Here is a 26,411-nt window from a genome sequence, read left to right as displayed (position 1 = left end):
AAAATAAATATGCAGTAAAACCTGAAAGTGGAAAAACAATTTACCACCATTCCACGAGATGAAGGTGCAAAAATGAGGTAACATAAACATACATTATTAATTATGTTTTAGTTGACCTCTTTATATACGTGTAGATTATTCATTATTATAGGTATTACTACTTTATCCCGTAATATCTATGGCCTGTACAGATTTTACATTTAGGATAGCAACTTTTACACATTGTGACATTTGAAGAAAGGGTGGATATGCACTTCTCAAATTTACAATGTACAACATTGTGGATTCAATTTGCTTTTAGTTTATTAAATGCTCCTATACTTATGTTTTGTGGCTTTACTTTGCCTAATCTACCAGGTTTTGCATGACTTTTCATGGAGGGTAATGCAAGTTAATCCATGCAATTTTTCACATTGAAATTTATTTCAATCACTCACCTATTACTGCCCTCAAACATATGAAAAATATAGGTTTGTGGAATCTGATACCATTGAATCTTAGAGGTTGCACAGATAAAAACATTGATGCTTGCACTCACTTCATTCTGAAAAAAACAATTGCTTTGTGTTATATTATACAAAAGAAATATTGCTGCTCCAGCACACCTTAAAAGATTTGCTGCCACCCTCATTTACCCAAGTCTTCCCCAAATCAAACCTCCCCAAATTCAAGTGGTTCTCCCTATAGTATCGTGGTCTGTTGTTGCTGTGAACTCTCTCTACATTCACATGATTATATCTACCCAGTAGTATTTACCATGTAAACATGAAATACTGCAAGAATAGCTCCACCTCTAAGCTACAGTTAGCTGTCATTTATAATTCGATTGACAGGTGTCACTCTAATCCAAACAAACTGCCATATTGGTTTGGTCATGTGATTGAGTTCTGTGTTTTCGTATTTTAATCTACAGACTGCCAGTCAGTACTAAGTGGATAGTTCCGGTGTTTTGAAGTCCCTAGATAAAGAATGCAATCAATCAATGTGGTGTTGGCTAATCTGAAAATCAATGAAATCCTCTTGAGGAGTGACACCACCTGTTGACACGTTACTCAATGGGACACCAAGCCATGACTCTGCCAACATCATATATTTCCCTAAATGCCTTCAAGCCAACTCAGTTAAATAGCTAATGACTGAATTTTGGAATTAGTAACGCTGGTAAATGTATTTCTCTTCCATGTATGTTGTAGGTATAGGGCATTTTATCTAACAAAAGCAAGTCCTAATGTTTATCCAATCAGTATGATTTGTAATCAGCAAATACCTTTAATAGAAACTTTTCTGAATAAATGTACAAAAGTAAGGCAAAATGGAGGAGTTTAGGATGCTCTGTTGTATTTTTATTGTTAAAATAAATATGATGGAAACAAAGACAGGTTATGAAGTTTACAATAAGTTGACAAAATCTATGAGAAAAACATGATGGTATTTTATTTTGCTAAATCCATACCAGAAACTTGCACAGCAGGAAATTTTGAAGCAGATACAGACACAACCTCTGGTCAATAAGAAAATACATTTATTTCTTGCTAATTTCAATCCATTGTAAAAATTTAAAACAAACTTGCAGCAACCTCAGACTGTCCAGAAACCTCAGAAAATCATTTTTCAAACTGGAAAAAAATACCTGTACAAATTTTTGATCTCACTGGACAACCTGTTTTGCAGTTGTTATGGTTACCTCAGATTCAAAACAATGTTCTGTATTTGTTGTAATCACTTACTGATGTTGACATCTCTTCAAAAGATTAAAGGCATTTTGCATTTCAAAGACCTATTGATCCTGTGTAAGTGTCCCAACCAATTGTCCCTTTCAGCCAGTGTGTGTGGACTTGCCGCAGCCTATTGTCTCTTTTATTTGTCAATTTACTTCAGCCCTTTAGAAAGGTGAGGTGGTACCTCTTTCCCCCTTGCACCATGTGTAAAGGTCTGAAAATACCATGCAAACGTGCCTGGGTCAAACCAAATAATAGTTTCAAAAAGGGAGCAGGACTCGGGGAAAGGAATCTTTGTCTGATTGTGACTGGTCATGTCAATGATGTGAAGAACTTATAATAAAATAACCCTATCAAACAATAAAACTAGGAGTTGCATAGACTGACAATCTATTTATATAGTGAAACAGGATAATCTTGTATGACAAGAAATGTCAAATGGAGACGGAACCTATGTTAGTTATTCTTGTAGAGGTGAAAGTTTTTAAATTATGAAATCATATAAAAACTGGTCAAAACCTTTGGTTACAAAGACAAGAATAACAAATATTATCATTTTAGACCCTTTATTAATCATTTAACTTTTTGTGACCTAACTTTTGTTGATATGCACAAATGATCAAGTCAAAACATGTATATGAGCTACATGCATGATGAACATACAGTGACAACAAATGCTATAATTCAGACAATAAAATAATATTCTTCTTAGTTGGTACAAAGACACAAAACTTTGAAGACATAAAGCTGAATGTTAGTTCTCAATCAAATATATAACTTGATCAGTGATCAATAATTTTTAATATTCACAGTTAATAAAATATGTGATACAGGGAGACAGCGTTGTAGCAGACATTTTCATATTTGTAATGTCTTTCTGTTTCATGGACTTTAATTCACTTCGATTCCAACAAACAAATAGGAGTACTATGTTATTTTACAGTAACTTTAGGTTCAGCTTTATTCCAACATTGATGTTCAAAATGATTTCACTTATGTACATCCTGTTATATCACTCTTTCATCAAATTAAATGCATATTAAATGAAAGTCAGTAGTGTTCATGTTTATCCAAAAATTAATCATACCTTGTCCATTGTCTGTTTTATACCACAATTCCATGAAGAGAAAAATGCATTCAATTCTTAATGATGTCCCACATCCACTTTATACATTTTTAAAAAAACTTCCATCTGGGTGTAGATATCGAGTGCCAAGAGCTAGGAGAAATTTTTACAAACATACTTTTGGGGATTTGGTCGAGCAGTTTTGTCTGTGACTTCTCCACTAGGTGACTGGGTGCCGTACGTTGTGAGTTCAAACCTGATTGAAACCACTGTATTTCATACCGTCAGCAATATGTATTTGTTTAATCTCTACAGAATTAGTTGAACTCATTTTGGAAGTTTTAACCACTATTTTCATTCAAACCACTCTCATGTGCGGTTAATCAGCAGTGTCTGTGTAATGTGTTTAGTGTCTGCTTTGTAACTTTTTATCTCCACTGTCAGCGATGCAGAGCTTGTTAAATAGGCTGATTGTCTGTCATTGTCCGTCGTTATCGTTGTCTGTCCATCAACAAATGCCTTCTTCTATGAAACCGCTTGTCGGATTGCTGTGAAATTTGATATGCAGTTCACTCTGAGTGATGTCAGTTAGGTTTGTTCAAATACCGGTAGTGGTGAAATTTGCATATTTGTATTCTTTGGGCATTTTTTGCTGTTTTTGGTCAATAAATCTTCTCCTCTGAAACGACATGTCCAGTTGCTTTTAAATTTAATATACAGGTTACTTGGGGTGACCTCACTTAGATTTCTTCAAATTATTGTGAATTTTGCATATTTGTATTTTGAAGGCAATTTTTGTCAATTTTGGTCAAAAAATCTTTAAAAATCTTCTTCAAAACTGCAGTTAGACAGGTATTACAGGATGTAGGTCCCTAGGGATGACCTTTTTCAGATTTGTTCAAATTGTACAGAAATATGCAAATTTGTATTTTTAAGGCAATATTTTGTCATTTTTGGTCAAAAATTTATTTCAACAAAGGCGGGTGTTGACAGCTTTGATATTTGGTATGCAGGTTCATAGGGAGGATCAAAATGTTATAATTCAAATTACAATGAAATCAACAGGTTTGTTTGTTTGGGGCAATTTTTGCAATTTTTGGTCAAAAAAGTCTGTTACTAAAAAGTACTTGTGTGATAGCTTTAATATTTAGTATACAGGTTTCTTCAAATGAACTGAATGATATATCTGCAATTTTGTATTTTGGGGCAATCTTTACAATTTTTGGTCAAAAAATGCGTTTCTCAAAAACTGCTCATCTGCTAGCTTTGATATTGGGTGTACTGGTTCCTAGGGGTTATTTTATTGTGATGTATGGAAATTATGATGAAATCTGTAATTTTGTATTTTGGGGCAATTTTTGCAATTTTTGATGAAATAATTTGTTTCTCAAAAAACTACTAGTCTGATAGCTTTGGTTGACATTTTCTTAGGGATGATCTTTAATGTGATATGTTCAAATTATGATGAAATCTTCAATTGTGTATTTTTTCGGCTATTTTTGCCATATTTTTCAGGCCATTCTGAAATGAGGTATCAAAGATTTCCATCTTCTGTATCAGCATGTGTCACAAATAGTTATTTGTGACATAACAAAGTGGAGCTTTGTCAGCCGTTAGGTGGCTTGTTCGTATTTTATTGTATGTATTTTACTGCAAGTGACAGAAGACAATTTTCCTTTTTATGGACACTAAAGTTATTCTAATTCTAATTCTAATCCTAATACTGTTTTCATTATTAAGTAGCCAAATACCCCGAGTAAGTGTATCCTTCAAGAGGAGTACCAAACTTTTGAATACAAATTGTTGTTTCAATGAAGAAACAGGGCTAGGGTCATCAATATTCTACACAATTAATTTACACTCTATGTCAAAGTACTATTAAATGCATTTAAATATAATTTGCTTGCTGTACAAAGTCTTATCATACACCATACAGTACATTGAGTAACACTAATTAGGTGAATTTTTTGTAGTTGTCTACTAGCGTGTCGGAGAAAGTCATTATGGCATGTCATGTATTCCATATTCTTCACAGAGATTTATTCTTTTCAACTTTGATGTGCCAAGATGCTGTGAGCATGCTCAGGTGCTCGCACACCAAGATGCTCTGAGTATGACTATATGCTCTATGCACACCAAGATGTTCTGAGTATGACTATGTGCTCTGTGCACACCAAGATGTTCAGAGTATGACTATGTGCTCTGTGCACACCAAGATGTTCTGAGTATGACTATGTGCTCTGTGCACACCAAGATGTTCTGAGTATGACTATGTGCTCTGTGCACACCAAGATGCTCTGAGTATGACTATATGTGCTCTATGCACACCAAGATGCTCTGTGTATGACTATGTGCTCTATGCACACCAAGATGCTCTGTGTATGACTATGTGCTCTATGCACACCAAGATGTTCTGAGTATGACCATGTGCTCTGTGCACACCAAGATGCTCTGAGTATGACAAAGTGCTCTATGCACGCCAAACTGCCCTTTAGGCCTCCTTCCTGATATCAATTTCATTTTTTGAGGGAACGTATAGCAGGCAGGAATCACATCAAGGTGACCTTGGAAAAGGTAAGGCTAGTATTCCTTCAGGAATTCCTTCTTGTGGTATAAATATCAAACTATTTTACACTGACAGAGATATGTGTCAAGAAATCTTCTAGATTTTTCAAGGTGGTTGTTTAACTGAAAATCCATCAAATTATGTTTAAATGTTCATCTTTCATTACTCATTGAGGAACAAAAACTTTTGAATATGTATTTTTGTATTTCACTCTCTTTCAAAAATTTGTGCCAGAAGTTTTAGACATAAAAATTTTCTCTTTGTTTATAAAATCACCATCATGCAAGGCTAGACTTTGTTTGAACAAGATGACCAAATTTGCCTCAAACAATATTCCTTTTCATTAAGTGTAGTATTAGAAATATGTCTAGCAATACTTTCATTTAACATGTTTCACATTGCATGTTCCTCTGAAACCTTGTCGAACAAGGCATGAGAATTGGTAGCTATTGTGGTTAAAATAATACCAACAATAAATTTTGATATCAGTTTTGTTTGAAAAAAATTAAATGAATCATATGCTGGTGTGAAATCATACCTTATTTACAGTCAAATGGTTTTTCAACATAGATTGTCCCCGGTGTACTTTTGTTCAGCTCCTGCTTCTTGCTAAAATAGCAATAATTCTCATTAGTATAGATATTGATAACATTTCATTATTTTATTTTCCACAGAAGATTAATACCACTAATCAAGGGAAATGATATTTAATAAAAACCAGCATGTTAAATACTGATTTTTTATGAAAATTCTGCTGCAGCAATAACTATGAATGAAATGGCTATAGATTTGCCATCTCAGTTAGTCTGTATGCAAACACACAATATGTAGTATATTAATGCTGTGAAATTAAATTCATATGTACAATATGTGCATGCCCAATATATCACAATATAAGCTTTTGTTGAGATGCATTGCTCTGGTATCCATGGATTTTATTCGTGAAGATAAAACTATGGATGGCATTTTACTGAAGGTCATTTTATTGAACCTTGTGTCCTTTATGAGATTATAAATCAGTGTCTGAATTTTGTTAGCTTGTAAAACTATATCAATAATATTAGTCATATTTGTAGCATTTATAATGGCCTTCCAGTCCTTCCATCGGCAGTATTTTTAGATATTTACATATTCAACCTTGACATCAGCGACACTGAATTTTGAAAATGCATTGATCCTTATCACTTTTCCATCTGCCAAGTCAGTAATAAGCAGTATTGAGCCAAAACCCAATGCTATCTTCACCTACTTGGTATGGTATGGTATAGTAGGGTACTGTTAGTCTGTAAAAATCAGGTTTTCAGGATCCATATTTTCAGGGCCTTAAAATGTTCCTAAGTCTTTGTTAAAATGTAACATATGGGACATGGTATGCCTCATTGGTTGTACCCACCTTGACCTGAGAGTGACATATGAACTTGACAGGGTAAAGGTTAAATGATGGACAATACCCAGCTTGACCTGAGAGTGACATATGAACTTGACAGGGTAAAGGTTAAATCATGGACAATCCAAGGATAGATGTTCACATTCACTTTTGATCATTTAGGGACAAAATCAAAAGATCAATGTCTGATAAAAAAAGTCAATTATTAAGTTTTGGGGGTGGAGGTTTAATCCTAGAAAGTATTTCATCTTACAAAAATGATATTCTACATGAGTTTTGTAAAGATTTCTTTAAAATGATGTAATAATTATATTTTCTCTCCCTTTGTAGCAAAGTCTTTCAAAAACCCTGAACAACTGGTAAATGAGGTTGAGAGTGAGGTCGTGCACAAAAGTGCACATGCAATTTGTTTTCTTGGTCGTGTATCCCTTTTCCTGCCAGACAGTAATAACTGTATCACTTCCCCATCAGCCAAGTCAGTAAAAAGCAGTATTGAGCCAAAACATGACGTATTTTCACCCACTTGGCTTGGTATGTTATAGCATCTTTTGTCCAAAAAAATCAACTTTACAGTATTATGTTTTCAAAAGCCTTCAAATGTACAGTATTATGTTAAAATACACAATATGGAATATGTTGTGTTTCATTAATTTTAACCATCTTGACCTGGTGGTGAAATATGGACTTGGCAGGAAAAGGGATACGTATAGTATGTTGGTCAAAAGTGACATCGCTGCAGGTGGTATGGTGCAACTGAAATTCCTTCACAGTTCTCCTACCACACTGTATAAAATTTGTCTATGAAATTTTAAAAGCTAATGAATACAGTAACTTGTGAGATATAAATCTGAAACAGCACCTGGGAAAATCATTGACCAAGGTGCAGGATGTTGTCAATTGTCTCTGACCATCAAAATATAAACATGATAGAAAGCCGTTATGGTGTTAGCAGTTTCCAAACTCATGAGGTCATGTAGCCCACAAGTCACTTAGTGTTTTTTGAAATGTTTCAATGAAGATTCTGCATTAACATTTTATCTTTTGCTCCATTTAGGATGTTTGCTTTCACCAGGTTTAAGGTTTAATAGTGCTCACTACTTGATCATAACAATCTGAATGTGTGCACTTTTCTGGTGTTAGAGTAACATGAAACACATTTTCCAGAAATTCATAAATTTTTTCTAATATGGTTGTGCCCACAGACTTGGAGCAAGTGTGGAGGTCACGCCAAAATCATCCATAGCGAGTCACTGTAAATGTAATATGGCATTGAAAATGTTGCCTCACAATAGATGAGATACACCAACAACTGCTACCCCTCTCTCATCAATATCAAATGATGTCTGTGAAACATCCACCATATCAAAAACATTGCTGTTTTTACAACTAGAAAGGTTATTGTTTTTGTTGTTTTTGTTGTTGTTATTTGGAGGAGACATTTTGCCATTGGTGTTTATATTCATTTACATTAACTGTTATTTCACTGATAACAGAAATGTCTTTTTAGTCCCCACGGACACCGTCCAGGGGGACTTATAGGTTTGGTCATGTCCGTGCGTGCGTGCATGCGTGCGTGCGTGCGTCCGTCCGTTCAAGCAGATATCTCAGAGATGCCTTGAGCGATTTCATTCAAATTGGTACAAGGATTACTTCATATATATACAGATGCACGTCAATTTGTTTTGATACGATCCAATATGGCCGCCAGGCGGCCATTTTATTACGATTTTTTCATGTACAGAGCCATAACTCAGACATGTTTCAGCCATTTTATTCAAACTTTATACAAGGACATTGACCTATGTCATACATATTCACGTCGATTTGTTTTGTGATACGATCCAATATTGATTGATTGATTGATTGATTAACTTTATTACCTGAAAAATTATTTTTCCAAATCATGTTTAGAACAAAGAAGGTATACAAATCATTCATAAGCTTACAGGTAATAGGAGTCAGAAAATAGCAATAATGCTAATCAAAGTCTGACCCCTCGATTCAGCTTAATAGTACATTCATGGATGTTAAAGAAATTAAAATATACAAAAAATTCATCGCATCTAATATGGCCGCCAGGCGGCCATTTTATTACGATTTTTTCATGTACAGAGCTAAGTTTCAACTGATTTTATTCAAAGTTGGTATTATAAGGACATTGACCAATGTCATAGATATGCACGTCAATTTGTTTTGTGATACAATCAATATGGCTGCCAGGCGGCCATTTTGTTATTATTTTTTTTATGTACAGAGCCATAACTCTGGCATATTTCCTATTAGTGCAAGATGCGAGGTATAATGATATTCAAATATGCAGATTACACTAATGAGCATTGTTTCGGTATTCAAATTCTATGCTAATGACCCTTAATCAATGTGGAATATTCATGTACCTCGGATCTTGCATTGTATACATATTTCAACCGATTTTATTCAAACTTGGTACAAGGACATTGACCTATGTCATACACATTGATTTTTTTTGTGATACGATCCAATATGGCGACCGTGTGGCCATTTTATATTACGATTTTTCATGTCCAGGACCATAACTCAGACATGTATCAAGCGAATTTATTCAAAGTTGGTACAAGGAGATTGACCAATGTCATAGATATGCACATTAATTTGTTTTGTGATACGATCCAATATGGCTGCTGTGCGGCCATTTTGTTATGATTTTTTCATGTACAAAGCCATAACTCAGGCATATCTCAACCGATTTTATTCAAAGTTGGTACAAGGACATTGACCTATGTCATACATATGCATGTCGATTTGTTTTGTGATATGATCCGATATGGCCGCCATGTGGCCATTTTATTACGATTTTTTCATGTCCTGAACTACAATTCAGACATGCATCAAGCCAGGGCTCGAAAATTCTCGCCGCCCGACGCCCGTGACAAGTGAATTTTGAGTCCGGGCAAGTGAAAACAACATTCTCCCAGCCCGACGGACAAGTGAATTTCAATGAGGCCACTGTACGTACGCGCTGCCACTCTCTAGTTCTTTGAGTGTACCGCTTTCGATATGGCCGGCCGATAAAATAGCTCTGTTCTGCTTGGTTACAAAATGGCAAAATATTGACGTCTTTGCACGATCTTATGTTTTTTTCTTCTCATGAAATCATGTCACCATGCCTCCTCAACAGAATACTACAGATTACAATAAAATGTGTAAGGTGTTGAAACAATTTACCCTCCTTCCTACAAAGTTACAATGTATTGAAACACTTACTCTCCTTTCTACAAAGTTACAAATTCCTGGTACGTGAAGCAAACATTGTTGCTGTTCGATACTGCAATCACGGTCCCTCTCAGTCCCTCATGCTACATGCAATACATCATGGACGACCTTGAATCATGGATGTAATGCCTCTGTGAGTCCCGCGCACCGGTCGTCCTTTTTAGTCCAAGTTTTACCTACTTTGCTTGAATCAAAATTTGGCCTGCAATTACTCAGTTTGATAGTAAAAACTATTATTTCAAAGGAAACTTTCACAAACAGAGTCAGAGTACAAGGGAAAAGGAGAAAAGCTTGAGGTTTTCTGAAAGGTCAAATCTGGGTCACCTTATGTGATGTAATGAATGAAGACCCTTAAGTACACAATTATGGTTCAAAAGAAACGACCTAGGGAGGTCTAATAGTATATGATAAAAGGTAATTTCTTGGTGATTTCCAATTTAATGGCATTTAGCTTGACTGTCAGTTTTAAATTAAATTTTATTAACAGTTATGGCAAAGGGAAATTGTCAACAGTAGTTGTAGTAAGCATATCATTTCAAATCATCACATTAATATTTCTGCAGATTCCTCCAGTTTAATGAAGTAATAGTGAATATCACCATACATTTCTTGATGATATCAAAATATCAAATGAAAATGTTCCTGGGCTTCAATGTTATCATTATCATTAAAACTATTATTACTCTTTAAAACATTGGGAAATGAATTGAACAATATCATTGTGTCTTGTTTTAAAGGATTTTGACCTGACCCTTTTTGTCTCAAGAAAAATACTTATGCTGAAGATGCTATTGAGCCTGCTTGATCACAACTATGACACAACACCACAATACTTGTATCTACACTGTCACTATGCTACCAAATGCTTTCTTCTGCATGGAAAATTTGCATTTGTGTGGCTAACAAAACCACATGAGGAGCTTGTAGTGTATATGTATGATAAGTTGTCATACTGTGAACACTGACTCAATGCTGCAGAAGTATTCTGTATCTGTGGTAATATACACTTCACATTGCTCCCTGATTTTTAGAATTGCCACCTAATTATTTCTTGTGGCAAAAGTTTACCACTAGAAATGAAAAAGTATTTCAATCCCTTCAATGTCATAAAAAACACAGATAATTAATGTAATAAAAACTTAACAAATATTTCTTTAATGTAAAAACTATCATGAACAACATACAAAACATCTTGATTTGTAAAATTAGGAACTCCTGAATGCCGAGAAAGCTGTTGCTACACTTGAGATCATAAACTGTAAAAAAGTTGCTCAAGTGGCTACAAGATTTTTGATTTGGCTAATGAGTTGGCTAATCATTTGGTGACTTTAACAGGGGAACCCTGCAGTTTATGCACATACCATGTGGTAGCAGTGAACTAAATGATACTGAAAGTTTCACATGGGCACAATTTGACACAACACCATTGGCCTATTATATACTTACCCTTAGTGCACCTACCTGACTTGGTGTTGTTTTATTGAAATACACTACATGTCCCCCCCCAAAAAAAAATTTAATTTGTCCCCATTAAGACCTACTATGGGTCACTGTGTCCCAATGCTAGCAAAAGCTGGCTGAAACAATGTGCATGTATACATTACATAAGATATTATTTTTGATACACAGAATAAGGACACAAATTTATCAGTAAGTTACAGCTACTGTTTCTTTACAATGACATGAATAAAACCATACACATTTACTCCTTAAATCATCTGAAATTCAGGGCAAGTGAATTTTTCCTTCCGGACAAGTGAAACTGAAAATTCACTTGCCCTATGGCAAGTGAATTTTTAAAAAAATTTTCGAGCCCTGCAAGCGAATTTATTCAAAAGTATTTTTATCACAGACCTAATGAAGAGGACTCTATCCTCTCTGAGGACCTGTAATCAAAGTTCCCATTAACAAGTGGGAATGTGTCATCAACGATGACTTGTTCATATGCATATCATTATTTGCAAATTCCCCATCCTGAGTATGTTTAAGTATGATTTGTAGTACAGCAAGGAAATAATGGGAACCTCTGCTCAACATTCAACTATTAAGTTTCAAGGTAGGGAGAGGCGAGGGGGATTTCAAGCAAGATTTAAAGAATCACTAAGTATTATATCAGACATTGAACTTTTGACGTTAAAGTAATTACAGTGACCCCACATCAACTGAACATCAATGCACCGGAGTTCATCAGAAGTGATATGAGTGTAGACAGACAGACTGCCCAACTAAATGATAAGTGAATAAGAAGGACCAACTATTTAGGGTATTGGGACAGAAACGTTCCATTGACAATATGGAATATCTTCTGTCATCCTTATTACATGGCCTTGTTACATGGCTTTGTTACATGGCATTATAACATGGCTTTGTTACATGACTTTGTTACATGGCTTTGTTATATGGCTTTGTTACATGGCTTTGTTACATGATTTATTATAACATGGCTTTGTCACATGGCTTATTACATGGCTTTATAAAATGGCTTTGTTACATGAATTGTTTATGTTAGCAAGTCTACAAAGCTGTATGTACAATGAATATAGCTATCACAGGATGTGTTATTCTATAGTGTATGAATGTTTGAACAAATTTAGACACAGTTGGCATGATAAACAGTACAGTTGATCCTTCAATAAAAATAATTGCATTTTATCAAAGACGTGTACTCCTTGCAAAGTGTTTCAGATGTATTATGTTGCATTGCTTGTAAGTTGGTAGTAGCTACGAATACATAAATGCTAATATTTTCCCTTCATTATCATCTAGAAATAACATTTTGCAACAGTAATTTAGCATCAGATTTGTCAAGTAATCAGTCAATTTGAAGTCATGATATTACAGTGTAGCTTGTCAGTCATAATCTGCACCTTTTTCTGGAGATTAGTAAAACTTCAAGTTTCAACTGAAACAGTTCATTTTATCATTAAATACCATTTACAGTATGTCCATAAAATAAATGATTGAGTGACTGGCTTGATAGTATAATTTTCTTTTTAATAATATCATATATTTTGTGCAGTCAACTCTTAATGAATCACAGATTTTGCTTCAATGGAATTAATAAATAAGTTACTAACACAAGAAAGGAATGCGTGCATAAAGTAGCAGAACACGATTTATCCATGTGTTAAAATCTACTCACCATAAATAGCAACTATACATTACAAATTGAATTAGAGCTTACTTTTAATTTGAAATCAAGCTAATGATGACAGAACTACATTGCAAACAGCTACTGATCATCAGTCATTTTGTAGACGTGTTGAAGAGGCTGTTGACATACATTTCATATGCAGCCCTGCATTCTGTTCTTTCATTGTAAAATATGCTACACAGTCATAACTACACCTGTGTTGACACAGCTGTTCCTGATTTTAAAAATCATACAAATTCTATCCATTTGCGGTACAAATGTTAAGAGCATTAATTGATTTTTGTGAGCTGTGTGGTTTTGGAGAGTTGTTTTAATTTACATGTTTGTTTGGCACAGCATATTGACATGTCATCACACTGAAGCCGTTCCGTCAATTCAATCATTCATCACTAATTGTAAAGGCAATATTGATTCAAAATATGCAATTTCATCCATACAAAGCATCTATACTTATGACACAACTATTCCTCTATTTTCATCACAGTCTGCCAGTTTTATTCAGAAAGGAATCATATTCTTTTGAAATTTATGTTCTTCTGTATGAGCCTTAAAAGAATTTGAAAAAAACGTAACTTAAAATTGTCATTTTATATATGTCAAAATTGTAGTTTCTCCATAAACATCAGTTCAAGGTAATAATGAAGATAATCACTTGTCCCACCACTGCTGCTTTTCACAATGTCACAGTTATATTATAATACAAAATTTTTAAAGCACGGATTTAAGATGCTTTCTTGTGTATGATGCAATCATTTTGGTAATTTGCGATTTCGTTGTTTCAGGAATGAAAACTGCTTTCATTTCAATGATCCATGTCATCTCGTTAGTGAGCAGCAATGTAGTCATTAATAGGGACTTGTGAATTTATTGATTCGATGGTTAGTTTATATCATAGTTTCAAAGATTGGTAATGTCATCATGTCAGTGCTTTGTGATGTCATCATGTCAGTGTTTTGTGGTGTCATCATTTCAGCACTTGGTGATGTCATCATTTTAGTGCATTGTGATTCACCATCTCAATGCTTTGTGTTACCATCATTTTAGTGATTTTGGTGATATCATCATTTCAGTGCTTGGTGATGTCATCATTTCAGTGCTTTGTGATGTCATCATTTCAGTGATGGGTGTTGACATGATTTTTAGCTACCATTGTCAGACATATATGACAATGTATCTTATAGGATAACATATATATGTGGGTATTTGCCCACTTCCTGTCTCTGTCTATATAACTCTCTGTGTGTCCATCCACTGCGATAACTTGAAGTGCTGCACGTGTTACTTTGATATTTTGTTTGAAGGTGCATGGAGGTGATTTGGGTTAACCTTTTATTTTCATTTTAATGATTATGTCAAAAATATGCAAAGGAGGTCCAAAAACACATTTTTGGTAACAAAATCTTCCTCTCCATAACCACTGGTCTAACAGCTTTATTCTTTGGTACATAGGTCCCAAGGGATACCCTTACTAAGGATTGTTCAAACTATGATTCAGTATGCAAGTTTGTAGTTTAAAGACAATTTTTGTCGATTTTTGTCAAAAGTTCTTTAAAAATCATCTTCTTCAAAACTGCAGGTCAGATAGCTTTGATATTTGGTATTTACGTCCTTAGGGATGACCTATTTCAGATTGTTCAGATTTTGCAGAAATATGCAAATTTGAATTTTTGGGGCAATTTTTGTCATTTTTGGTCAAAAATTTATTTCACCAAAACCACTTGTCTTACAGCTTTGATATTTGGTACACAGGTTTATTAGGATTGTCAAAATATGATATATTCAAACTATGATGAAATCAACAGTTTTGTATTTTGGGGGCAATTTTTGCCATTTTTGATCAAAAAATTTGTTTCTCAAATATTTCTTGTCTTATAGCTTTGATATTAAGTATACACGTTCCTACAAATGAGCTAAATGTCATATATTGAAATTATGATGAAATCTGCAATTTTGTATTTTGGGGCAATTTTTGCTGTTTTTGGTCAAAAAATGTTTTTCTTAAAAACTGCTGGTCTGATAGCTTTGATATTTGGTACACAGGTTCTTAGGGGTTATCTTATTTATGATGTATTGAAGTAATAATGAAATCTGCAAGTTTGTATTTTGGAGGTAATTTTTGCCATTTTTGGTCAAAAAATTTGTTTCTCAAAAAACTGTTAGTCTGATAGCTTTGGTATTTGATATACAGGTTCCTAAGGTTATTTCAATGTGATATATCAAAATTATGATAAAATCCACAACTTTGTTGTTCGGGTCAATTTTTGCCATTTTTGGTCAAAAAATTTGTTTCTCAAAAAACTGCTCGTCTAATAGCTTTGGTTGACATGTTCTTAGGTATTATCTTAATATGATATATTAAAATTATGATGAAATCTTCAATTGTATATTTTTGCAGCCATTTTTTGCCATTTTTTGTCAGGCCACTGAAATGAGTTTTCAAAGATTAGGTATTGTCTATGTAACACAGCGGAGCTATATCAGCTGTAAGGTCGCTTGTTGAAGCAATTTCTTTTAGTTTTGGTAAAAAGCTACTCTGAAATCACAAGACAGTCCATTGTTTAGTATGTGCCATTTTTGGTTAAAAATTATGAATTCTAACATAATTTCTCATCAATGGTAGCAAGACAGTGTCCTTGATTCAATTTTTAGTGCTTGTTGTTGTGATCATTTTAGTACTTGATGATTCACCAGGCATTACAGTGTTTGGTGATGTCATCATTTTAGTGCTTGGTGCTGCCATCATTTGAGTGATTGGTAATTTGATCATTTCAGTGCTTGGTGATGTCATTATTTAAGTGATTGGTGCTGCCACCATTTTAGTGAAACTGACAGATGTATAACCATGATGTTATGTGTGTTGGTGCATTGATTAGTGGTTGAAACTGACAGATGTATAACCATGATGTAATATGTGTTGGTGCATTGATTAGTGGTTAAAACTGACAGATGTATAACCATGATGTAATGTGTGTTGGTGCATTCATTAGTGGTTAAAACTGTCAGATGTATAACCATATTGGTGCATTGATTAGTGTTTGAAACTGACAGATGTATGACCATGATGTAAATGTGTGTCGGTACATTGATTAGTGGTTAATTAAGGAAGTGAAACCAATCCACAAAATTCAATTTTATAAATAAACAATGAAATCTAATCTATTTAAATATTACAATGAGCTTGTGTCCTGTAGGTGATTATCATTCCAGTGCACTAAGCATGTCTATATGTTGTTTTATACAGATAATATGTATATGTCAATATTTGAATGGACTGTTCCCAACCACTGTGTCTCATTCATTTTACAATTTCATCGTAAATGTTAGTTTTTCAGCTTAGCAGGTTACTACTGGTAGATTTTATTACAGCGTCATAGACACAGGTTGCTGCTTGGAATAGTGAAGTGTTCCCTGCTGCTACTGTCTTTCTATCCTCTACTTTTCACTACCATCAGTATTTGGATTATGTTACTTCATAAAACAATATTGAGGTCTTCAAATATGCAGATAGTCAAGGATATAATTGTAAAAAGTGAAATAAAAATGAATAAATTGAAAAACTTAGCGTGGCATTTTTATCACACATTTGATCAGTGTCAGCTGATTGCAATGGATTTGTTTCCTGTGATTTATCATCATATTCCAATATTAACAATGATGGATGGTAAAAAATCTGCATCAGACTTGATGATGAAGAAATATAATCCAATGTACAAGTATTGACTGTCAGCACAGAGTAATCATAGACTTTATAACTACATATTTATCAATCAGTCTTTTCATTAGATTAACAACTTATTCTCACGTCACCTTTTCAATATTTTTCAGTCTTTGAACAGTTTCATAATTTCACTGACATCAGAGGAGTACTTGACGTACATCCATATTCATCAATGGTGTGTGGTTTGACTGTCATCAATCAATGAGGAATGCCAATACTTACACTTGTTGCTTCATTTATCCTCATTGAATTCTGTGCAAAATAGCAATTCTGTTTGTTTGGTGTCAATCTATGCCACGTATCAACTCATTCAGCTTTCATTTCAAAATCATTTCTCACAAGGTCTAAACTGATCTCTTTAAAACTTGGTTCAATAATTAATAGCATTGTTTCTGATTTGTTTGCTGTAGGCCTCATCTGTTATTATTGAAATAACATTTGTTACATTCTTTGATAACATTTATTTATTAGGTTTATGATTCATGACACTAGAAGAACAAAGTTTTCACTCGCCTAGCTGTTGAATATTCCTCAATGCACTTGTTTTTAATTATCCAGGAAGCAACAATTTTTCTATTTTGTTCTTTAAATTATGTGTTTTATATAGTTTACTTGCCAGTAAGCTTAAGCTGATATTACTGTTGCTTTTCACCCATTATATGAAGATTGGACTATGTGTGTCGGTTGCTAAATATTGCAAAGATCAAAAGTTTTAGCCAACTAAATATATCATATCAGCTTCTCTCATTCATGTTGCTTTTCATCCCCATGTGCTGCATTTTTTTATTTATTTTTGGTTTTCATTCATATCTTCCAAGTAAAATAAGTAATTGTAAAATGTATACACAGAAGGATGTGTATACAAGTAGCAGTAATCATAGACTGCAACTGTTCATGTATTTTGTAACAGGATAGATCATAATAAATAGGAAGCCCATTTAAATATAGCCATACCAATGCAAATACGCAAAATAAAGTTGATATGCTGCATACAGTCATTTCAAAATCCTCAAACAACATGTTATCATCAATTAAAACATATAGCACTGACGTCCTCTTACATCCCATATTGACTCGGTTTTGTTTGTAATATTAACCAGTTTTTGAAAATTTTGGGAAATTAAAATGATTATGAACTAGCTGTCTAAGGTAGAATGCACCTTGGTGAAAAATATTCAGACTCTCAAACTCGCACAATACTTTTTTGGTCTACCACTTGTCGGGGTTCATTTTTAAAATCATTGGGTAAAAGTAAATTTTACCAGCTTATTTTTGTGAAAATCGAAAATTTTGTTTTTCCCATAGAGTTAACACAGGGATGGCAGCCATTTTGAATTTCAGGTGTTGTTAAATATTGAGTAATTTGTGTATGAAGTACAAAATTTGCATGGTGACCCATGATTTTCATTCTTTAATTTAAAAAACCCGATTCTGTCACAAGTGAGTGTTGTTGTAATGCAGCAAAAGGATGTTCATGTAATAGGTACAATTCAAAGGATATCTGAAAAAATTGCAAGATATTTTACAAAGATACAAAAATTACAAAGATATGCAGATCATGGGCCTTTTGAAACCATTGTATTCCAAAAACTCGTGAGTTCCAAATTTAGTTTCTGAATGTAATCATCAATCATTTAAATGAAAAGCCATTCAAATTATTAAGGATCAATCAATCCCACTACATTGTCAGTTCCAAATCCTACCAGCAGGTCAGCAACACAAAGTTCCCCAAGCACAGAAAATTCCTATAAAAAGGTCCTTCATTCCATCAGCTAACTTTGGATTCTCTCAATTATAATTCAGTGTTACATATATTTTATAGATCAATTCAGTATTACTGTACATTTGTTGTGTTGATTGCATGCCAGTGGTAGTGGTTTAATTCTACCAGTATAGTGGGACTTGGTCAAGTCAAAAAGAAATTTTCCATTTTTTTTCTTTAAATGTTAATGAGAAATAAGTATTTGATTGATTGATTGTTTTCAAATGTCTTGAAGATTCCATGACCATTTTGAGATATCGTCTGAAAATATGTTCAAAACTAACATGTAATAACTAAAATGAGGCAATTCCTTGCCAAGGATCGGTGACTGGACAATTTTGGGTGTCTTTGAAATAAAAAAAGATATTCAAAATATTTGAATACCCCTGATTCTGATTGACTCACATGACTGCAAAGACATATAACACTAGCCTGTTTGTTGAAATAACAGATTATTAAGATTCGGCCATGAGATTCTTATGCTCAAAGTACTCAAGGGTTATACGAAAAAAAATACCTCTCTACAAAGATTTAGATATGGATTATGAAAGATGTGTATCAAGCCCTGATTCCAGTTCAAAAAAAACCTCATCTGTACATGTATGTCATGAAAGACTTTTAGAGTACGGAGACAATACTCATTGTCATTATAAGATAACAACTGCTTTAATGCAGAACTTTGCATTAGTGATGCAATTGTCATTGTGACCATAGTTAACTAACAGAACAGAACATGTAAAATTAAGATCCTCACTGTAAATGAAACAGAGGAAAGCCAAGATAGAATGTAAAAGTGTAGAATGTAAAAGTTTTTTATCACAGTGACCAAGGTCAAGTAATGTTTTTTAGGCTGTTTACATAGACTAGCAAGACACAGCTTGTGTTATTCAATTATACAAGTCCGATCTAGTGATCTAATTGGCTTCAACTTATTGTACCAGTCCATTCAGGGTTCTGATTGGTTAGAAAGTATTGTACAAGTCCATCTTGTATTCTAAATGGTGTAAAATTATTGTACGTCTATTCAGTGTTCTGGTTTGTAGAAATTATTGTGCAAGTCCACGTAGTGTTCTGATTGGCTTAAAATCATTGTACAAGTCAATGTAGTGTTCTAATTGGCTTGAAATTACTGTTTTCTTCTCAGGTAAGGATCATGCTTAACATAGATGTATAAAACAGAAGAATATTAAATTGTTTAAATGGAAGAAACCATGATGATACTATAGTTAAGAACCTGAAGCATTATGCAAAAACTGATCACCTTGGATACTTCCAGTTATTAGCATATTTCTAAAAATATGTCCTCACACTGCTATAAATATTGAAACAGAGACTGGCAGACAGAGACAGGCAGACAGAGACAGGCAGACAGAGACTGGCAGACAGAGACTGGCAGATAGGCATACTGTATGTGAGCATGAAGTAGCAGTAAGCTCTGCGACTTACATCAGTGTTTGTTTATGATGACATGTGACACAATAACATCTGTATTCTGTTATCATGGAAACATGCATAAAATATTACAGATATGCAGATTGCATAAAAGCTATCAGAAAATGCTTCATATAGTATTTTAACATTACATATTGAAAATGTTAAAAGCTATTATATTTCTTGTGATAGAATGGGTATTTTGTACTACTGCCAATCTTAAACTACAACTCATAAAACACTGTAGGCTTATGTTTGATGGTTATCAAAGTTACATTTAAACCAATCGGAAGCTGTTTCTAAGCAACAGTGTAATTTCTGATGTCAAGCATCGTCGACTGCTTCCTGTTTTCATTATTTGTAATTTTCTCAGTAAAATGGTCCAACGACACGTAGTCGATAAAATGTCAATTCAGTACATTATAGCAGTGTAGAAGCCATTTCTTTATAATGGGCAAGCTTAATTGTTTTGCACTATCGAAGATGTCCACCACTGACCATAGACGTTTGATGTCCACCACTGGCCGTAGACGTTTGCTGTTGACTATTGCTGATATTTTATTCTCTCATTGTTTAGCTTTTAGATGTAAGAATTAACCATCAAATTGAGATGTTCAGTCTTTTATACAAAAGTGAAAGTGACGAACCTTGATCACGTCATATATAGCTTTAAATAGGGGATATGTGCAATGCCGGCTATGACAGTCTGTTGAGGAATCGGTCAATTGTGCAAGATCTCAAAGATTTAGTTTCTCACATTTTTCATACATCACATTGCATGGATTCATAAAAAATTAAAAAATCAAGTTCTCCAACATGTCTGTTGTTTTCAAAGAATTCACAGTATTCAGTGTTCGGGAAATATGACCTAGTGTGTGAGGGTCCTGTAAATGACCCCCATAACAGGCCTGTATTAAGGGTGTATTATTAAAGTGACCCCTGTGACAGGCCTGTAAGTGACTCCTGTCACAACCCTGTTAGTGGCCCTGTGACAGGCCTGTAAGTGACCCTGTCACAGGTCTATAAGTGACCCCTGTGATATATGCCTGTAAGTGACTCCTGTCACAGCCCTGTTCGTGGCCCTGTGACAGGCCTGTAAGTGACCCTGTCACAGGTCTATAAGTGACCCCTGTGATATATGCCTGTAAGTGACTCCTGTCACAGCCCTGTTCGTGGCCCTGTGACAGGCCTGTAAGTGACTTCTGTCACAGGTCTATAAGTGACCCCTGTGATATATGCCTGTAAGTGACTCCTGTCACAGCCCTGTTAGTGGCCCTGTGACAGGCCTGTAAGTGACCCTGTCACAGGTCTATAAGTGACCCCTGTCATGGGCCTGTTAGGCAACCCCTGTCACAGGCCAGTAAGTGGCCCCTGTCACAGGTCTTTAAGTGACCCCTTATGATAGGCCCTCAGTGGCCCCTGTGATAGGCCTGTGAGTGACCCCTGTTTTAGGCCTATAAAGCCAGGGTCCGTGGATAATTAAAATATATGCATGGCAAACGTAACTTCTGTGTTAAGTGGGAGGGGGTTTGGCTGTATTTGCACTACATGTTTTCATATCAACATCTCGCTCCACATTTTACTGTATCGCAAAATATCACACTATACTGTTTGGCATGTACCCGGCCAGTGCGGTACCTGCACTACACCATTCTTTTGACATACATGTGGTTCAGTGCACATGTAAAATGAGGTAACAACCATTTTAAATATATTGCGTTATTGTCAAGTTGGCGCTGGACAAAGATTGATTTTAGAGAGGGGTATGCCAGTGGTGGTGGAAGCGTATGTGTGATGCATGATTTTGCTGAGTATTTCTATCTGTTGCTTCTCCATTAGGTGACTTGATGCTATGTTGTGGGTTCGAACCCAATTGAAAACACTGTATATTCATTATGTGGTGTAATTACAGATTGTAGGTATGATACAGAATAAGGCTGGGTTGGATTTTTCGCACTGCCAAACTTTCGTATGGGAGGGGTGAGGGGGATCGAGGCCAAACACACTTACTTTTGTTTACCCTGCGCATGCATTAATTATCCACTGCCCCTAAGTGACCACTGTCACAAGCCAGAAAGTGACCCCTGTGATAGGTCTGTACAAGCATTATACGGTATGTACAGGTACATGTAGTAATGTCTTCATAGCAGTGTACAGACCTTCATCAAGCATTGTGACAATCCCTGCTTTGAGCAACTTCAGAGATGGATTTTTGGCCATGTTTATCAATTTTTATTGTCATTTTCAGTTTACCTCCAAATATAATCTAAAAATGTGAGACTTGCAGTAATTTGAAGTTGAAATTGGATAGTGTGAATCCAAGGCAAATTTGATTATTGTCTGTATGTCTAGTTTGCAGCTGCTAGTCTATGAGTCTGTACTGATTTGATTGTTGATAAATATACACTATCAGTAGATATAAAAGTGAAAGTGGTGGAGAAAAGGAGCTTCCAGTTTAATTTTTGAAACTGTTGATTTGACCCTAATTTTCAGGTCAGGGGTGCCTGCTAATAGACAAGAAAGATATTGAGACTTTTGGTGTGAAAGTAATGAAGACTATGATGTAATTCTAAAGAAAAGTGATATATTTTGATCATAAGATACATAAGATTGTCTCGACTGATCAATATTCTTTATTCACATTTTTGTCTGTTTGTTTATTTATTTATCACATAACCTGGCCCGAATCGCCCTCTGTGTGACATAGGAAAGGATGGATAAAAAATCCAAATTACCCTTGTTCTACGTTATCAACCGAACTTTTTTCCTGCATTATGCAGTGACACTTGTGTGCACAGACCAAGCTGTCACGATCGATGACATGCTGTCATGACATTTTTACGAAAAGGTGATGTGATGGATTCTGACATGGAAACATGGAATGCATGTCCAATGAAATGTCAAGTTGCTAAAGCTTTAGCAGCAATTCCAAAGAATGTAATGGGGTGGCTCAATGTGGACGTTGTACCTGGTGATAAAACCCAAAAGCTACAGCTCAACATAAGTTCAACTGAATAAATAAGTACCGCATGATCTTCGGAAAGCAACATAGAAGGCACAAAACATCAAACCATTCGATGAACAACAATAAATTTCCTTCATCACATAAAAATGCCGTAAATTCTCCATCGGAATCTAACCTGCAGGGGTAGGGCTGTAACGAAGACATCAGCTGTCAGCTATACCTAGCTGTAGCCTGAACTCTGCTGTGCAGCGCTGTGGATGTATTATTGAAAGCTGACCCGGACAACAGAACAGAGTTTCCGTCACGTGACAAAATTTGGAGGTATAATAGTGTCACTGCAGATATCAAAGTTCATAAGACGTAAAACATTGACAAACGGGATCAGAATTGATAAGTTGATACCTGTGGAGACAGAGGATGACAGTCCATTTTGACCTTGTACGTACTCTCGGTCACAGTGGGTGCCATCGAATTTTAACTTTTTGTGCTCACCCGTATCATAAGCTCATGATATTTTGAAAGCCGCAACACCTCCTAGAATAAGAACTACTATTTTGATCTTGTTGTTGCCTTCCCTACATAATTATATTTGAAAATATTCTAAATGACTCTGGTTATAATACTGTATGGCTGTCGCAGGCGCCAGCTTGGCGAAGCCCCCCTTGCTAGTCGATGGCAGACTTCGTTTGGTGTTGGGATAGTGCGAGACAATGATGGCAAGTTCACATGACCGAATCCATACGTCTGATTGATTAAGATGCAATTGGTGTATCAAAATTTCAATTTGATCGGATTTATAAATGAAAGTACCAAATAAACATTTGCGTATCACCAGGGCTATGGGCCGTTGTACTCATTATATGAAAGATATCCTGGAAAATAAAACCCAGATTGTGACAATATTTTTGAAATCTTTGACTATAATTTTGATCCATCCATATCAAATGAAATGCAAGAAGACTGTTCATGTGATAAATATATAGTCCCATGGAATTTTTCTCTGCTTGACGTTATCGTGTACTCGTGTTCTTCATGGAGCTTAACAACTTCTTGCCTTCGGCTAGAAGTTGTACGGCTGTGTGAAAAATACTCATATACGATGAAAATTTCATGGGATTATATATAAGTATTACATAGCAAATGACAATGCTGTCACACATCAAGCAAATAGGTCAGTACGTCATATATTCATGGGCAGCATAGAGGGTTTTGATGACATAGTGACATGTTAAAAAAATGATAAAAATGTTTATACTTTTATCAAAAGTTCAGATGACACAAGCATTGGAACTTTTCATGCACACTTGTATCTTTATTTTTACATTATCACAGTAATCATATTCAACACTGTTATTTATCAAAAAATTCTCTTGAGATAATCTAGATTTGTACCACACTGTCTATAATATTCAATGTAGCAAACCATGACATCAACTTTCAAGAAGTTAACGTTTTTGTCAAACTTTTTTCTAGGGTTGTGGATATAGAGATGAACCAGAGGAAGATATCACAGTATCATCTCTTCTGAGCTGGAAGTCACCACTCTTAATAAAACTAGCTGTGATATTTGCATACACACAGCTTGTTGTCTACCATGTTGAAAGCCACAGTTCAAAAGATGCACAAGGTGGAGATATGTACAACAGTGTGATTGCTGATTTAGGTTTAGCAAGACTTTGGCAAATATTTACTTTAGTGTCAGTTTACCTGTACAGACTTTACTATGCCGAGGACTTTATTGCAGAAGAGCTTTAGCAATTTGTTCTAGTTATTCTGCTACAAGTTTCTTTATATGCAGAGAGGCTAGATGTACATATGTGTTGTGCTTAATCAACAAATGTTAAAGTCATTGTATATGCCCATGGGCTGTAAAATTAATACTGTATTGTTGAGTCAATTTTTGCCATTTTTGATGGGAAATCTTCATTCAAACAGTTGGTCAGACATCTTTGGAATGTGGTATACATGTCACCAGGTATGACCTTGTAGAGATTTGTCCAAATTATGATGAAATCTGCAATGTTATATTTTTGAGGGTTTTACATTCTTTTTGGTAATAGTTTCAAAAATCTTCTCTGAAACTATTTCTCCAATAGCAATCAAACTTGCTCCATAAATCCTTAGGATAACATAATTTAGTTTTGTTCAAATGGTGATGAAATTTGCATATGCTAATTCTTTGGGCTAAATTTATCATGTTTTTGGTCAAAACATGGTTGTCTCTTTACAACTGGTCTTGCAGCTCTGAAATTCTTTATGTCTAAGCTTCTTATTGATTCCCTTATTAAATTGCATGAAAATTAGCGTAAAATTTCCTATTTTTCGCTCCATCTTCTTAAACAATATTTTTTTTTCCGTAATTGTTCAACCAATAATAATCGTATTTTGTTTTTACATTCTTAAGGATGTCCTCACTCAAATAATGATGAAATTTGCATTCATAAATTTTTGGTCAAAACAGCTTTCAAAGCCCTTTTTTGAGTCATAAATAAAATTAGAATAAAATTTGCATATGGATTTTTTTCTTTGAATTTAATTTTCGGCTGCAGTGATCCTATTATTGAAGTTTTCATAAAAACTAACAGCTGAGCTATATCAGAATCTAGATTGCTTTTTTCACTTTGTATGTTGCCTATTGTACTTACATAGGAGTTTCTGAATCTTCCATGATGTAAACAATGTTCTATTGGATAGTGTATCCTTGCTTTCTAACACTGTCAAGGCTGTTGTCTTTGATCAAATACAGCCTATGTTGATTTACTTTCGATTTGAAAATCTGTGGAGTACAACAAACCTTACATTCACTTCATTGCATTTGTGATGTTCTTTGAAATTGAATTCAATACTTTCTCATAGCGGTGTAGCTAAATAATAGTGTAGACTACCAGCATTTATCATTTGACCAGATGTCTATCATTTAAGCCATTACCTATGTACGGCAAATGGCAAATCACTACCTTAAAATCATTTTGGTCAGATAATTGTCTTTCCAAATCTGGAAGAGATGTAGATAGTAGAAGTGACAACTCACAAGATGTAACAGATTACATTTCAGTTTTCACTTTGTATAAAGAATGATTTGATTTGTTGTAGAGCAAGTTTGAATAAGTGATGTTTCCAAGTTTTCCTATTTAGAAAGCGGAAGAAAAGAAATAAAAGACATTTGTTACCTGTTTCACAGATTTTAGCTTTTCTTTCCCACCACAATGTCCTTCCCTCTCTCAACATGTAGAGGAGATGTTGCTTCAAAACTTGACTTGATTAGGAGGGCCTAAGAAAATCAAGAGTCTTCACCCACATTTCTTCAAGTTGGTTCACCACCTCCTCCTCCTTAGTATGTGTGAGCAAAGTCTTGAACTATCCACCACCAAGTCACTGAATGTATCTCAACA

General features: G+C 34.7%; 1 protein-coding gene across 2 annotated transcripts in view; it reads left to right on the top strand.

Annotated features, from left to right (window-relative positions):
- LOC139145789 (uncharacterized) overlaps positions 1 to 26,201 on the top strand; it is a 65,553-nt gene extending 39,352 nt beyond the window's left edge. The window contains exon 8 of one of the 2 annotated variants that reach the window (XM_070717140.1): positions 24,493 to 26,201. In XM_070717140.1, the coding sequence (XP_070573241.1) occupies positions 24,493 to 24,774 (282 nt within the window). In that variant the 3' untranslated portion in view covers positions 24,775 to 26,201. Of the gene's footprint in view, positions 1 to 913; positions 1,772 to 24,492 lie in introns of those variants that run through there. The other variant, XM_070717141.1, reaches the window with a different exon arrangement.
- The last annotated feature ends 210 nt before the right edge of the window (positions 26,202 to 26,411 follow it).

Source organism: Ptychodera flava, chromosome 12 (assembly GCF_041260155.1).
Source record: "Ptychodera flava strain L36383 chromosome 12, AS_Pfla_20210202, whole genome shotgun sequence".
NCBI classification, from domain to species: Eukaryota; Metazoa; Hemichordata; class Enteropneusta; family Ptychoderidae; genus Ptychodera; species Ptychodera flava.
This window is presented reverse-complemented; position numbering and strand designations above follow the sequence as displayed.